At 40.8% G+C, this 14,340-nt stretch overlaps 2 protein-coding genes across 6 annotated transcripts in view; one reads left to right on the top strand and one right to left on the bottom strand.

Moving 5' to 3' along the window:
* DCP2 (decapping mRNA 2) overlaps positions 1-14,340 on the top strand; it is a 34,978-nt gene that overhangs the window by 9,040 nt on the left and 11,598 nt on the right. For both annotated transcript variants that reach the window (XM_063321365.1, XM_063321366.1), the window contains exons 3-5: positions 1,031-1,158; positions 1,567-1,665; positions 13,608-13,760. In XM_063321365.1, coding sequence (XP_063177435.1) covers positions 1,031-1,158; positions 1,567-1,665; positions 13,608-13,760 — 380 coding nt within the window. The remainder of the gene's footprint in view (positions 1-1,030; positions 1,159-1,566; positions 1,666-13,607; positions 13,761-14,340) is intronic.
* Positions 3,410-10,368, bottom strand: LOC134508994 (uncharacterized). Of its 4 annotated transcripts, none has more exons than XM_063321314.1 (2): positions 10,008-10,368; positions 3,410-6,016 (listed from the first exon to the last, which is right to left on the bottom strand). In XM_063321314.1, exon 2 carries the CDS (start codon positions 5,878-5,880, stop codon positions 3,487-3,489), a length of 2,394 nt encoding a protein of 797 aa, XP_063177384.1. In that variant the 5' UTR covers positions 5,881-6,016; positions 10,008-10,368; the 3' UTR covers positions 3,410-3,486. The 4 variants fall into 4 exon arrangements, with proteins under 4 accessions (XP_063177384.1, XP_063177386.1, XP_063177387.1 ...); XM_063321316.1 differs by having other exon boundaries at positions 10,017-10,368; XM_063321317.1 differs by having other exon boundaries at positions 5,646-6,016.

Genomic DNA, 14,340 nt, shown 5'->3' with positions numbered 1-14,340 from the left:
ACAATGTACTTCTCTGTTAGTTTAATAACAGAGACTTACTTTGAAACACTACAGCTTTTGTTTTAACAATAAACTCTTAAAATATGATAAAAATAAATAACTCTTAAAATAAGATAATTTAAAATATAATAAAATATGCTTGATATTATGTAGTTATTCTTAAATTTATTTTAGGTATGTTTTTAATTATACCTGTATTTTCAGACCAACAGAATTCTTCTAGTAATTGTATGCAGTGCAGGAAAAATGCAATGTAATAGATACTATTTGTTCATCCAATCTGTCCCTCTCCAGCTCACATTTGCCAGAAATGTTAGTTCTGCTGCAGTGTCATATTTTTAAGCACTCTGCTATGGAATAATTTTTATTGGTAATATAATTTAATGTGTAATATATAATATTAATACTTTTATTAAGTACTTATGGATTTGCTTTCAGAGTTTTAGAGTTATAAATGTTGTTCATGTTTTCTCTGCATGGTGAGTTTTGGTAAAGTGTATTAGAATTTAGAACTCTGTAAAGTGATGCCATTAAAATAACTTTTTTGCATAGTAAATACTTAAGTACAGATTCTGTATCGCAGTCTTAACAAATGACTGTGGGAAAAATTTATCTCCACTTACATCAAGCAGGAGGTGAAACTGTGTTTTTGTTTCTTTCACATCAAAATGAAAAAAACCTGTTTAAGAGTAATACATATTCAAAATAACTATTATGTGGTTACTTTTTCTTCAAAATTAGGGGAGAAGTTCCTTCAAACAAAGCAGCCTTGTGCCATCTTTTTTCTTGTCTCTCCTTTTTTTTTTTTTCCAATTGACTTGAAATTGCCAAATTACTTGATGCTTTCTGACCTTTAGAATTCGATAATGGATTATTCGTAGTATTTTTTTTACTTCCAAGAGAATATATCTTGGGGGCACATAGGGGAGGGAATGTGGTTGTCGTAAATGTTGAGTGGATATCTTTTGTATGTCTACCTGTGATTTGAAACTGAATGCTTAAGTTTATCTTCCTTAACATGCAGCTGTACTCTTCAATCACTGCCCTTTTTTACTGCCTCAAGGTGAAGACGTACAAAAGGTTTTAGAGGAGTGGAAAGAATACAAAATGGGAGTGCCAACCTATGGTGCAATTATTCTTGATGAGACACTTGAAAATGTAAGTATGGACATAGTTGTAAAGGGCTAGAGGGAAGGATGTTGTATGCTGGCAGAAGTAATCTTTTTACTGTTTACCTTTTTCATCTGGAGGAGGAGGGAGGGAAAGTGCTTCAGATTCACAGAGACCTAACAGTTTCTTGACACTGTTGAGTGTGTACAGAAATATAATATGAGAGACAGTGAACACACTTCCACTTGCTTTCCTACTCAGTGCTTTTTTTTTTTTATTCTGAGTTGCATGATCCCATAAAAATTTTCATAGTTCTGGCTAGAATACAGAAAACCGAACCTTCATCCAGGCTAAAGTATCTCTTTGGAGAAGCAGGGGACAGAGAAGGGAAGATATTTCATAGAAATTGGTTAGAACAGTAGGGTTTTGACAGTTGCATTCACTTGTATTTTGCAGGTTCTTTTGGTTCAGGGCTATTTAGCAAAGTCTGGTTGGGGATTTCCAAAAGGGAAAGTAAATAAAGAAGAGGCTCCTCATGACTGCGCTGCTAGAGAGGTAAGTTATATTTGATTCCCTTAAATTTAAGCTAAATAAATGAAATTTTGCTGAGCATGGGAGATATCTGTTAGATTAAATGACATTTTACTTAGGATCTCTGTATTGAAATCAGGTAAATTAATAGTCTATTCTTGAAGGAGGCTTCTGCCCATGGCTTTTAGTGCTTTTCTGAGTTCCACAGTGATAATCAAGGGTGTGGTTATGTAATTTAAAAATCACCGTTCGGTGTTTTTAATGATTTTGTACTAACTTGCTAAGTTAAGTGAGTACTACTTTTAAATCTCTCTGCTGAACTATCAGTTTACTTTTAAGTATTATTTTTGTTGCTTGGGAAATCTTATGTACTTTGTGGCTTTTGGAATATTAATTTCAAGGGCCACCATAACTGTAAAAAGGTAGAGAACGGGAATTTAGCTTATGTACACTGCGCTATGTAAAGAGGCTCGACAGTTAATTTGGAGGCTGTAGAAGATTATGTAAAAATTGTGAAGAAACTTTTATATTTTTCAGCGATGCAGGAACAAGGATCAATGTATGTGGCAAGTAAAATCTGAAGAAGACAATAATCTGTGGGATTTATTGCTGCTGGAGACCTATATATATATATGTAGTGAAGCTGTATATTAAAAATAGCCTAAAAAAGAATATTACTGGTATAAACTCAAATGTTCATGTAACATAATTGTTGCGTGAAACGGGGCCAAGCGGTTTTGGCAGAAGATAAACCCCCTTGCGTTCTAACACTCCTCACCGAGGTGGGAGGCTAGGTGCGGCTAGGTTTAAATTCTGAGTGATGCCCAATTCAGCACTATCAGTCCAATCGCGTTTAATATGTATTAAACTACTACGATTTGGATACACTAATAGTGGGCTGCACCTTCAGTCTAGTCGTGCTCCTGAACTAGCACGGCCTCTCGGTAGTTTTGGTCGCGTTCAGTGAGAAAGCGAAACGACCAGCTACTTAAACAGTGCAGTTTATTTAAACAACAGATATACAGGTTCTTTAGGATTGCCGGTGACAAATACACTGTCTGCAAAGCACATGCAAATAAAGATATTGCTAAGTATACAAACGCGCGACAAAATTATAAACGATACAGCCTGGCTATAAATGTAGGGTAGAGGTTCTCTAGAGAAATTTCTAAGTCCCCGAGAAAGCGCTCGGTGTAATCGAAGTCTTACCCAAAGGCGTCCCTATGGGGGGGAAGAGAGGCTCAGCCCGTCGACTGATCCCGGAAATCAGCGGTGGAATTCTTCGCGATGGTGTCTTCCCTGACATCCCCTCTCTCTTGGGCTATTTTTATATTATTTTTTTATCTTCAAAGTGGAGTTTGAGTGACTTTAGTCATACGTACTTTTATTATGATTAATGTATTCAAGGAGGAGTGTTCACACCTCGGGGGCGGATAGCCTCCGGGATGGAGGTGTGTTTTGGTACATTGTGGTGAGCAAAGTTCGCACAAAAGGACAGCATTTCATCAACATTTGACGAAATGTTGGCTCGGGTAGTGTGTAGGCCGCTTATCAGTTCCGTAGTACCATCTCGTCCCCATATCTGCTGTTCGTCACAAGGGAAGGCCACGGAACAAGCGCGTTCCGTTCCATCCCTTGTGTAGTTTCGCAAACAACCTTGTACAGGGAATCACAGATGTTGCATTCTTCGTGTGCTAGCTGCGGCTGTATTCTACCTCAGAAGCCTCTTGATTTTATGACTTTCCTTAATGTGTGAACCATGCTGTATTTTTGTATTCTTGGCCAATTTAGTAATTATTCCACATAATCCACCCCGTGACTACAGTCACTCAAGCTCCACGATAATCAATACTGATGGGGAATATCACATGTCCTCTTATGGCGAGGGATATCAAGTGCAAATACTTCTTGTGGGGTGATTAAGCGAGTTAAGCGTTTCATCATAATCCAAAGTCTAACATACAAAACAATTGTCAAAGCAAAGCACAATACAGTGAGTACTAGTAGAACAACAACAGGATGGAGCATCTTGTTAAAAAGTCCTGTAGCTGTTGGTGACCATCCAAAGAGGGTGTCCCACCATTCATGTCCACCGTCTCTCTTGACCCTTTCCAGTACATGGTGTATTTCTTCAACATCATGATGGACAGTAATCAGAGTTCTTTGTCCATTTTCTTGGGCCTCTTTCAACAATCGCTTCAATTCATCGTGTTCTAGCAACTTCTTCACTAGTGAGAGATTCATTCCGATAGGGGTAGGCAGCAAATCTCGAATCAACGTGTAATTAGATTGTAGCAATTGAAAAGACGTAACAGGAGCTGAATAACTGAAGTCACATCCAATGATGTTAGTAAAGTTACAAACACAAAGATTTGAGTTATTACTTATATCTACTGCTATGTCATCTACGAATACAAAAGTACAGGGAGACCTCATGCAAACACACCCTTTCCCAATATATACAAGCACAGTTTCTGGGGTTTCATCAGGTTGTATCTCAAAATGACAAACATTCTGGTTGGTATCAAGACAAATGTCTTGTGCCTTGAGAGTATTCCTCTCACAAATGAATCCTTGTTGATCTCGTGAAATGCATGCTTCAACATCAACAGTTTGCCATTTATTCTCATTTTGTTGTGCCCACACTCTATGCTCTACCGGATGGAGTATAGCTCCATGGTGATTCAACCCCAGTGCGATGATTGGGTATATGGTGTATACTGAGGCATTGCGTATCGTTAAGACAAAAGCTGTGGCTTTGCTCTCAGTGGGATCATAGGTGAAATTAACCAGATACCACCAGGACTGAAATTTTCTCTCAAACTCAATTGCATTATCCCATATTACTTTTCGAATTTCAGTGGGCAAGGTGCCTTCTTCACCTTCCCTTATAATTGCGGCTGTCATAGATTGCATCCACAGTTGGGCTTGGGTACAACTAAGGGCCAAGGAAACATTGTTTTGGGTTGTACCAAGTGCATTTGTGATCAGCTGATGGTCTTTTTCACCCATTTCCTCCCACTGAGGCAATATATTCGATAAAAGCCATTGGTGATTTCCCAATGCTGATAGAGAGGACTGTAGAGGATATTTTAATTTGTCTAGATCACTAGTAGTTGTGACTAGTTTGTTTGCAAGTATCTCAGCATCTATACTATTTAAGACTCCCAGTCCTGTTCCTAAGATTCCAGTCACCTCTCTCTTCAGTCGTTGTGAGGTGGCAACAGTTCGCCGGCCTAACCATGCTGACCATCCTGCATAAGATGTACTCAGGAATGGTGAGCAGGTGGGTTTGATCACAGAGATATTAATCTGCATTGACAATTCTACTCGTTTGAGGGAATATGTTGGGTTAAACAGTATCTGTTGTTGACCTGTGTGTTTAATGGCATAAGGGCCGATGTTAAAGGTGTAAGGAGTTAGACTAATGGAGGGCTGAGTAGCTACACCCTTGGAAGTTTGTGGGGGTGTAGGTTTTGGGTTCATTTCAACAGGTTCAGATGTATTTGAGTCAATCATAAATTCAAATAACAATTCCGTGCCCCTGTAGCCCCAAATACAATATACTATGATAGGTTTGATAAAGGTGAAGTTGTGCCAGCAATCTGAGTTTGGCTCTATAATTTTGTAACAATCAGTGTTATATTTGTCCGGTTTGGTAGAGTCTACATGGATGGTTTCAATTACAGTTGGTCTATGGTGAGCAGACCCATTGATTACTCGGCAGCTAATTTGTATTTTCTTTCCTGTGGCGGCTTCAAGCTTAGCCATTTGGAGTGAGTCTTTCCAACTCCATTTATCTCTGGAATATACTTCACTTCCTTGTATAACCAGAGTGGAGAGATTTAAATCCCTCATGTTTTCTAGTGTCTCAGTGCTTGCAGTGTATCGTGACAGTGCATTATCCCAAAGCTCATCATCAAGGGGCAGATTCTTAAGTCCGCTCAATAAGGTGTCATTGTCGGGGGTTTCAGATAGTGGCAGTGCAACCAGACTAGACTGTGGAGTTGAGTCAGGTTCGACTATATCTATGCTTTGATCTATCTCATGTTTTGAAAACACCTCATTTTCATGTAGGACTACAGTGGCCAGGCTCAATTTTCCTTTTCCTGTTCCTGCCATCGCATTGTGTTTTACATAAGCTTGAGACCACGGCCATTCTGGGTCTCTTTGACTACAAACAACAGGGAGTAAAAAGATAAAACTGAATAGCATCAATTCCATCTGCCAATTCGTCATTCTAAAATTTAGGCCTCCAGATGGCCATACATAACAAAAATAATATTATTGCCAGGATCAACGTCAGGATTCCCTGGAGACACTCGAGGTTAGCGTAGGCCAATGCGTCTGTCCACGTACAGTTCTTCCAAGGTTCCTGTAAGACACAAAGGAAAAGAAAATCTGCTCGGTCTCATTTGACCGACGGGGTTAAAAAGAGAGCGAGATCCACCGGGTGCTGATCTGGTGTATCTTCCCTGAACAGTCTTTGGCTTCCCATGCATGGGGGTTTTTGGGAGTAGCTAGCACCATTGGTACTGTGCCAATTTGAGGCATTTTCACTAACACAGGTTGCCCAGGGTGAAATTGTCCTAGGTATTTTCGTGGTTCATTGGGAACTTTTGGAGTGATGATATCAGCAGATACACAGAAAGCTTTCATTTTAGGACAGCCATCTCCACTCCATCTGTTATTTAATTGATAGATGGCATCATCCAATCGCAAATGCCAACCAGGTTCATGAGTTTTTGCAAAACGCTTAACCAATCCATTGGTGCGTTCAACAATGCCATTAGCCTGAGGATAATAGGGAGTATGAAATACCCATCGAATCCCTTCTTCTTTGGCCCAATCTTGTACCACTGTAGCGGTAAAGTGTGAACCGTTATCACTTTGGATTTCCTCAGGAAGGGGAAGTGTGCTGAACCACCCTTTTAGGCCTTTCACTGTGTTGTCCCCAGTAGCTGATTTGAAGCTGGTGGCCATAGTGAGGCCAGAGATAATCTCCACTCCGACTAGGACGTATCTTTTCTCACCTGATGATCTCAAGGGCCCAATATAATCAATTTGCCATGAATGCCACAATGTTTTCTCGTCCCGAATGTGTAAAGGAGGCGCCTTACTCGGATGATCTTTATTGAGTCGTAGGCGACATTGTGAACAGGCGGTTACTACTTGTTCACACAGCTTAACCGACACAGGCCACCCCCGGGCTAGACCTTCCTGATAGAGATCAGCACGGCCTGTATGACCACGCTTAATATGTAACCATTCGAGTAAGCGTTCCCATTCCCGACCATCATCTACAATGTCAATTTGCTGCAACCGCGTGAGGCTATCTACCTGTTGGTTGAATTGAGCAGTGATCGAGTTCGAACGATCATGGCCTTTTACCCAACCAATGTGCAATGTTCTCTGTCCTCCCATTTCCAACAGTTGCTTCCAACTATCTGTCTCCCAGATTGGGACTCTATTCACCTGCCAATCATTGGCTGCCCAGTGTCCAATCCATTCAGTGGCTCCTTTAAAAACAGCATATGAGTCAGTGTAAATGTAAGTAGCCCCATGTTGTGCAGCTAGTAGGACGGCTCTGAGTTCCCCTACTTGTGCGCTACCTTCTCCTGTTTCAATTGCTCTTTCCCCCGTTGCTACTTCCAGTGCTACAGCCTTGTATTTCCACTTATTGTTCTCACGGTGAGATGACGCATCAGTAAACCACACTCCTGTAAGATCACTGCCTTCTTTCAGAGGAGGTGCTTCTTGGATTGGAGATGGTTTGTTTGGTGGGGATTGGAACAATAGGGCACCATCTATATCCTTCTGGAGCTTGGATACTTTGATACTACCTTCAGAGATTGGCATGATATCATTAATGCCTTCTAAATAAGCATACCACTTTCGAACTGTGGGTTTCTGGGCAATGCCGGCTGGTGGTGCTGTCCCTTTATGGACCACATCTAGGAGACGAAAAGGGCCCCGAACAATCACGCTCTGTTCTCTCCTTATCTGCTCTGCTCGTTGCAATGCTCGCACCAGGGACAGTAAACCCTTCTCAAGGTCTGAATATCTGCTCTCAGTATCATTAAAGGAGTGAGAGCTAAATTCTAATGGTCTCTCCGGTCCTGCTGGTCCCTTTTGCCATAAGTTACAATGAGAACCATGTTCGCTGAACCCCCATTCTACATGGACAGGGTCAGTTGGATGTATGGGGCCAAGTTGTTGGAATAACCTTAGCTCTTTTATTAGCAATTCTAGTGCATTAGTATGTTGGTTCAGTCCACTCCCAGGATTTACCTTTTTTGAGCAAACAATAAAGGGGGCGAGCAATGATGGAAAAGCCAGGGATGTGTTTACGCCAATAACTTAAAGTTCCCAGAACTTGCTGTAACTCCTTCGTGCTGGAAGGATTCTGTCCATGTTCTATTTTTTTCAGGGTATCCTGAGGGACAGAAGCAGCTCCCTTAATCCACCAGACCCCCAGGAATTTAACTTCCTGTGCGGGTCCCTGACATTTTGAGTCTGGAATTTCCAATCCCAAATCTGATAATGTTTTTTGGATGTTTTGCATCATGTCTTGTACACTTTCTTGGCTCTCTCCCCCTATTAAGATGTCGTCAATATATTGGTATACAGTACATCCCTGTGAAACAGGAATCTCTGATAGCACTTTAGCTAAAGCATTATGAGCAATGGTGGGGGAATGTTTGTATCCTTGTGGAAGTCAGTTAAAGGTATATTGGACTCCTTTCCACGTGAATGCAAACTGCGCTTTGTCTTGCTCAAGGAGGGGAATCATAAAAAACATGTCTTTTACATCTAAGGCAGCCATCCAAGGATGGGCAGCTCCTTTTATCATTGTCACAATTTCCGCGATACTCGGAACCGCAGCGGTCAGGGGTGCAGTGTTGGTGTTTAACTTTCGGTAATCTACTGTGAAACGCCATTGCCCGGTTGGTTTCTTTACTGGCCACACCGGTGAATTATAAGGCGAGTGAGTCCTCTTAATGATGTTTCTTTTTTCTAAATCTGATACCACCCCGTCTGCTCCTGCAAGTGCAGCTGCAGGCAGTGGGTACTGTCGGACGTTTGTAATTTTAGAGGGAGGCAAAGGTATAGATGTTTCTAATAGGCCCAGTTTAACTGTGTCTAATCCTTTTTTGCGTCCTGCAAAACTCCACACAGTTCCATCCGGGAATTTCCACATTCGCCCACGCAGCACGTCAAATCCTAGGAGGTTAGTATGTGAGGCACCCACTAACACTTCTGCCCTAGTCATTCGCTGCTCTCCCGGCAACCAGAGGTTAATTTTTGCAGTGGGGCATGTTTTTACCACACCATCAATTCCTGTGAAGTTGACTCTGCATCGGGTGGGATTTATACCTAGAAGTTGTGCTGTTTCGTTAGTGATTGCAGACATTTGGGCTCCGGTATCGATAATAAAATTTACCAATATCTTCCGGGGTCCAACAGGAATGACAATAACGGGTTCGGAGTCTTTATGAGAGAGCCATTGAATTGCTAGTACCTGCCGGACAGGGTGGCTCACTGCCCTCCCCGGGGATAGGAGTTTTTTGGCTGGGACTCTGTCAAATCAATCAAGTTACATTCCGGTGCAGAAGGCACAATTTTCTCACAACTTGGGGATTCTCTGGTTAGACTTTTCTCCCCAGCCGCATTATTCTTTCTAGTTAGAGATTGGACTAGTGTACGGAGGTCTCCCGTAGGGACACCGTGCAAGAATTGTCAGGGCACCCCTAATTGTAGGGCTTTACGCCACAACTCATTCCGGTCCTTATCAGGCTTAAACCTTTCCTCCGATTTAGGGTTTTTAGTGTGAGTTCGGACTTGGCGAACCATTCGGGGGTGTTCGGAGGATTTCTCACTAGTTAGGCTGGCCCAGCCCATTCGGCGCCCATATTGATCTATTTCCTGTACATATTCATTCCAGGTGGGCATGTAGTGACGACGGCCCCGCCCATGAGCACCCCGAGCCTCTCGTATACGATCTTGAGTACGAACAAGGAACAGTTTCAGGCAATCGGGAAGACCACGGATAAGAGGGGCTAATCGATCGGGGTCGATAGGGGCTGACATTGGGGATTTCCTAAATTCCTCTCTGTCATACATGGCTTGCAGACAAGCTGCTTTCCGTACAGCCGCAAACAGATCAGAGTAGCCTGTAGCTTTAATCTCTAATGGTTCCCCCCTCTCTCGCGGATCCATACCCCCTGCCCAATAGGCTGCTCGAGCAGTTAGGGAATAATTATGATCCCCAGGCATAGTGGTTAAAAACACTCCTGGTCCCCAAGAGTCTTCTGCTTCTTCCTCACTCAGCATAATTCTGTCCCACCCCTTCAGAAGAAACTCACCACACGTACTCAACAGCTGACTCTTCTGGTCGCCTCGAATATTTCTCCCTTATTTTTGTTAACTCGGTTGGTGTCCATGGAACGGTACGCACAGTGGTGTGAATTTCATCATCGTCATCAACCGCAGTTTCAGTTTTAACCAGAGGACGTAAAGGAAAAACTTGGGATTTCAAAGTAAAAGTCCTTTCCTCCTCATCTTCTTCGTCATCCTCACTATTAGACAAAAAATCTCCGGTCTGGGTTCCGGAATTTGGATAACACATTAACTTACGAATCTGTTGGACGTGGATCGAGGGCTGCATTTTATCTAAGAGCCCAGTCACCCTTTCCAATAATATTTTAAGTTGAGCATTCTGGTTTCCTAAATATTCATTCTCACTTACAAGCTTATCAACTTGAGTTCTTAATTTTTCTCCTGTCTCCTTTTGCAAGGCTAATGATGACTTCAGCACCTCATTCTCCGATTTCAGGGTTGCATATTCTACAGCTGAAATCAGATTAGGAGCAGGGGTTTCTCTAGCTTCTTGTTGTGCACAAGATAAACAGGCGCCTAACACCGCACAAATCACACCCTTGCCTTTCCCCGCTCTGAGCTTCTGTGAAACCCGACACTCTTCAATACGTTCCACCACTTTCTCTTCATCCTTCCAAAATTTTTGGGCCCACTCCTTCCCAGCCTGGGAAGGGGCACAATCGTATTTTTGCAGCAGTTTATCCATGGCAATCCCGCCGGACTACGCCAAATTCTGTTCCATCCCTCGTGTAGTTTCGCAAACAACCTTGTACAGGGAATCACAGATGTTGCATTCTTCGTGTGCTAGCTGCGGCTGTATTCTACCTCAGAAGCCTCTTGATTTTATGACTTTCCTTAATGTGTGAACCATGCTGTATTTTTGTATTCTTGGCCAATTTAGTAATTATTCCACAATAATACATCCAGAATTTTTGAAAGGGAAAATTAAGATGAGGGAAAGTAGTAAGATGTATTAGTTTTCTTCATGGTTGGATGGGATCAGTATCTAAGAAATAATGGATTATTTTTTTTTTAAATATACGTGTCAAAGACGCATGAATGAAAAATTCTGTATTTCTGATTCCCTGATGGTGCTTTCCATACCACTCATATATTTAATATGGACTTGGAAAAGCAAGATAAGGTGTTAAATTTTAACATTGCACTGTCATGCGATAGACAAAACATGAAATAAACTTTCGTGTTAGCAGTCACTGATCTCTGAGTGTAGGACATTATTTATATAGTATCAAATGACTTGCCAAAGAGTGAAACACCTGAGCTACAAATTCAGTGGGCTGTCATTGCAGAACTCAAGGGCTGGGGAAGGATGAGCAGAGATGTATTAAGGTTGACTTGATTACTCAATGCATGTCTTTTTCCCCTTACTCCACGGGGCTTATGCAGTTAAACTTTTACTTGTAAGGTTCTCTTAGGGTTGTTCTAAAGGACTGACCTGAAGGGAGAGGAGACCATAAAAATATATGGACCACAGCACAGTGTCCAGGACAAACTAGGCATAACTGCTACAGAAAGGAATGATGTGAAGTATGCCTTCCTCTTTACTTTGAGTTATGCTAGCAAAAGCTTAAAAGCATTAAAGTGGTCACAGTTATACTGGGGAAAAAAAATCTTTTGGTGGTGTTTTTAGTTTTAGAATTGCTTTAGAATACACTAAACAACACCGTTGCTATGATCTTTTTCCATCAGGGTAGATTGTCATTGTGCATAAATTGGCAAATTCTTCAAGGCTTGCATGTGGCCAGGAATCAGGATGTCTATAACATTTGTGCATAAATTTTTTAACTGCTTTTACTGGAGTCAGTGCACATCTAAAATCATAAACTGCATCTCTATAAGGTCTAATTGAAGAGGTATTCTCTGGGCAGTGCCTACAGTGCAGTGGAATTTCAGAACTTGATGAGGGCAAAACCATACTAAATGGATGATTGTCTTGGTAAAAGCAGTTTCTACAATGAATTAACTTAAATGATCTGGAAAGATCATTTAGGAAGGGAAGACATGGGAGTTAGTAGTGAGAGTAAGTACAGAGGAAAAGCATATCTTCTTTTAGTTGAGACAGCGTGTGGTGGTGGGGTTTTTTTTGTTTCTTTTTTGTTTGGGTTTTTTCCCCCCTCTAAACTCTGCTGTTCTTAATGTAGTTAAATGGGAAGCTGGCTTGTTTTTTATTTTGATATAAGAGGGGTTGTACATGCTAATTTGAAGACTAACTGGTCAATTCTTTGCTTTGTCTTAAACACTTCTGTGTTTTTCGTATTTGTGCTTAATTTCATCTGCATTTTCAAAAATTGAACTTAAAACTATTTTGCTGATACCAATATATACATTGGTATTTTGCATAGCATATTTTGAGTATTTCCTGCTATTATCATTTTATATACAGCTATTTGGTTCTATTTTTCATTACGCATACCCAGAGCAGATGGGGGTTGAGTGAAGATCCTGTCCCTCTTTTTAATTATAAATCTGGTCTTTAAAAAACTTAATTGTGGACTTCACCTTTGGATTATTGCCAGTGGGGCTTGATAGCCCTGGGGGCATACAGTTCTATGAGTGATTGTTGACATGCATGTCTGGGCCGAAATACTTTGGACAGTGGTATCAATCCTGGATGTTTTCTGAGTACTTGTATTTTCTATGGAGATTTCGAAGACTAGAAAGCTTCTAAAAATGAGTATTTACTTAGCAAGCTTAGAGACATGATCTGATTTAAGTTATTAGGTGTGTTTGACATGAATCTTGTTATATTATAAACCTTGTATATTTGAGAATGTTGTCAAAAGTAAATATTTCGAAGTAAGGCTTTGAGGAACCTGACCTAGCTGAAAGAAGTCCCTTGTTATGGCAGGGGAGTTGGACTAGATGACCTTTGAATGTGCCTTGCAACCCAAACGATTCTGTGAATCTGTCATCCTTCACTGAAAGACCATAAAATATGCAAATAAAATGTTCTTTTAAAATATCATTGTCTTTCTAGTAATCTCCAGCAGGTATAACACTCCTATTTTTTTTTCTTTGCAGTAGCTGACAATGCAGTTTTAAGCTTGCTTGTCACTGTGACTATGCTGTTTGAATTTTGTAGTAAAAGTTTTGCTACCCTATTGATGGGTTTTGTTGTGAATGTGAAAATGATTATATCTATTGGGGGTAGAAGGTTCATGAAGTAGAAGGACTGTTGGAAGAGAAGAAAAATTGAGGTGCAAGTAAACCTTGCTAGAATCTGAAGATGTCTTTACTCCCCAAATAGTAGTTGCTGTCAATAAGACTTTTCCATGCATCCAGCAGCATAGAGGAGCAGCTAGAGACTCCCCATCCATATCGATAAATTGCTACATGAGGGTGTAATAGGGTTGTTTCAACTTTTATTGCAAGTCTGTCTGTCTTAGAGAAACATAAAACACTTTTTCTATTATTATGCATATATCTATGTGTAAAGGCTTGTTTTTCCCATCAGTGGCCTGCTTTCATGGATAGATCTGAAAAATAGTTGTTCCTTCCCTTGTGATGATGGGTTCTGAAAAGATAAATCTGAATACACACACTGATTTCATCTATATGCTCCTCAGGTGTTTGAGGAAACTGGCTTTGACATAAAAGATTATATCTGCAAAGAAGAATACATCGAGCTGCGAATTAATGATCAATTAGCACGGCTGTACATCATTCCAGGAGTTCCCAAGAACACAAAATTCAACCCCAAAACTAGGAGGGAAATTCGGGTATGTGTTATCTTTTTTGAATTTATAGGAACCTTGTTGTGGAGCTTGATTTTTAAAGCTAGTGGTCTGTAAAATAATGAAACTACCAAGCATGATGAATACTTCAAATACTAGGTACAAATGGCATCTTTGCACTCTAGGGTCTTGTCAATTTCTTGCAACTCTTCTGCAAAGACTGATTCTTGACCGTCTGTCTGATGCCCCCATTCATCATGAAAACAACATTAGAGCATGCTGTCAAACTGCAATTCTCCACTTCTTTTCTTTTAGGTGGTGTATGTGTTAATCATTTCATGTTACTCTCAGTTATAGCTGCATGTGTAACTATATATTCTTCTGAAGATGTAATTATTAATTGGTGATACACAAAAGCCTACATATCAGAAGGAGAAACTAAGGATTGTGTTCTCTCTTTCATGGATAATACTATCCAGATTTAGAGAATAGTGTATTTTAAGGAGGAGGTTGGAAAGGGGACACAAAATGGGATCTATTTTGGATGGTTTATAGAATCACAGAATGGTTTGGATTGGAGGGGCCTTAAAGATCATCTAGTTCCAATCCCCCTGCCATGGGCAGG

The sequence above is a fragment of the Chroicocephalus ridibundus genome, chromosome Z (assembly GCF_963924245.1).
Source record: "Chroicocephalus ridibundus chromosome Z, bChrRid1.1, whole genome shotgun sequence".
Classification (NCBI taxonomy): Eukaryota; Metazoa; Chordata; class Aves; order Charadriiformes; family Laridae; genus Chroicocephalus; species Chroicocephalus ridibundus.
The sequence above is the reverse complement of the archived record's forward strand: the minus strand, read 5'-3'. Positions and strand labels throughout refer to the sequence as shown.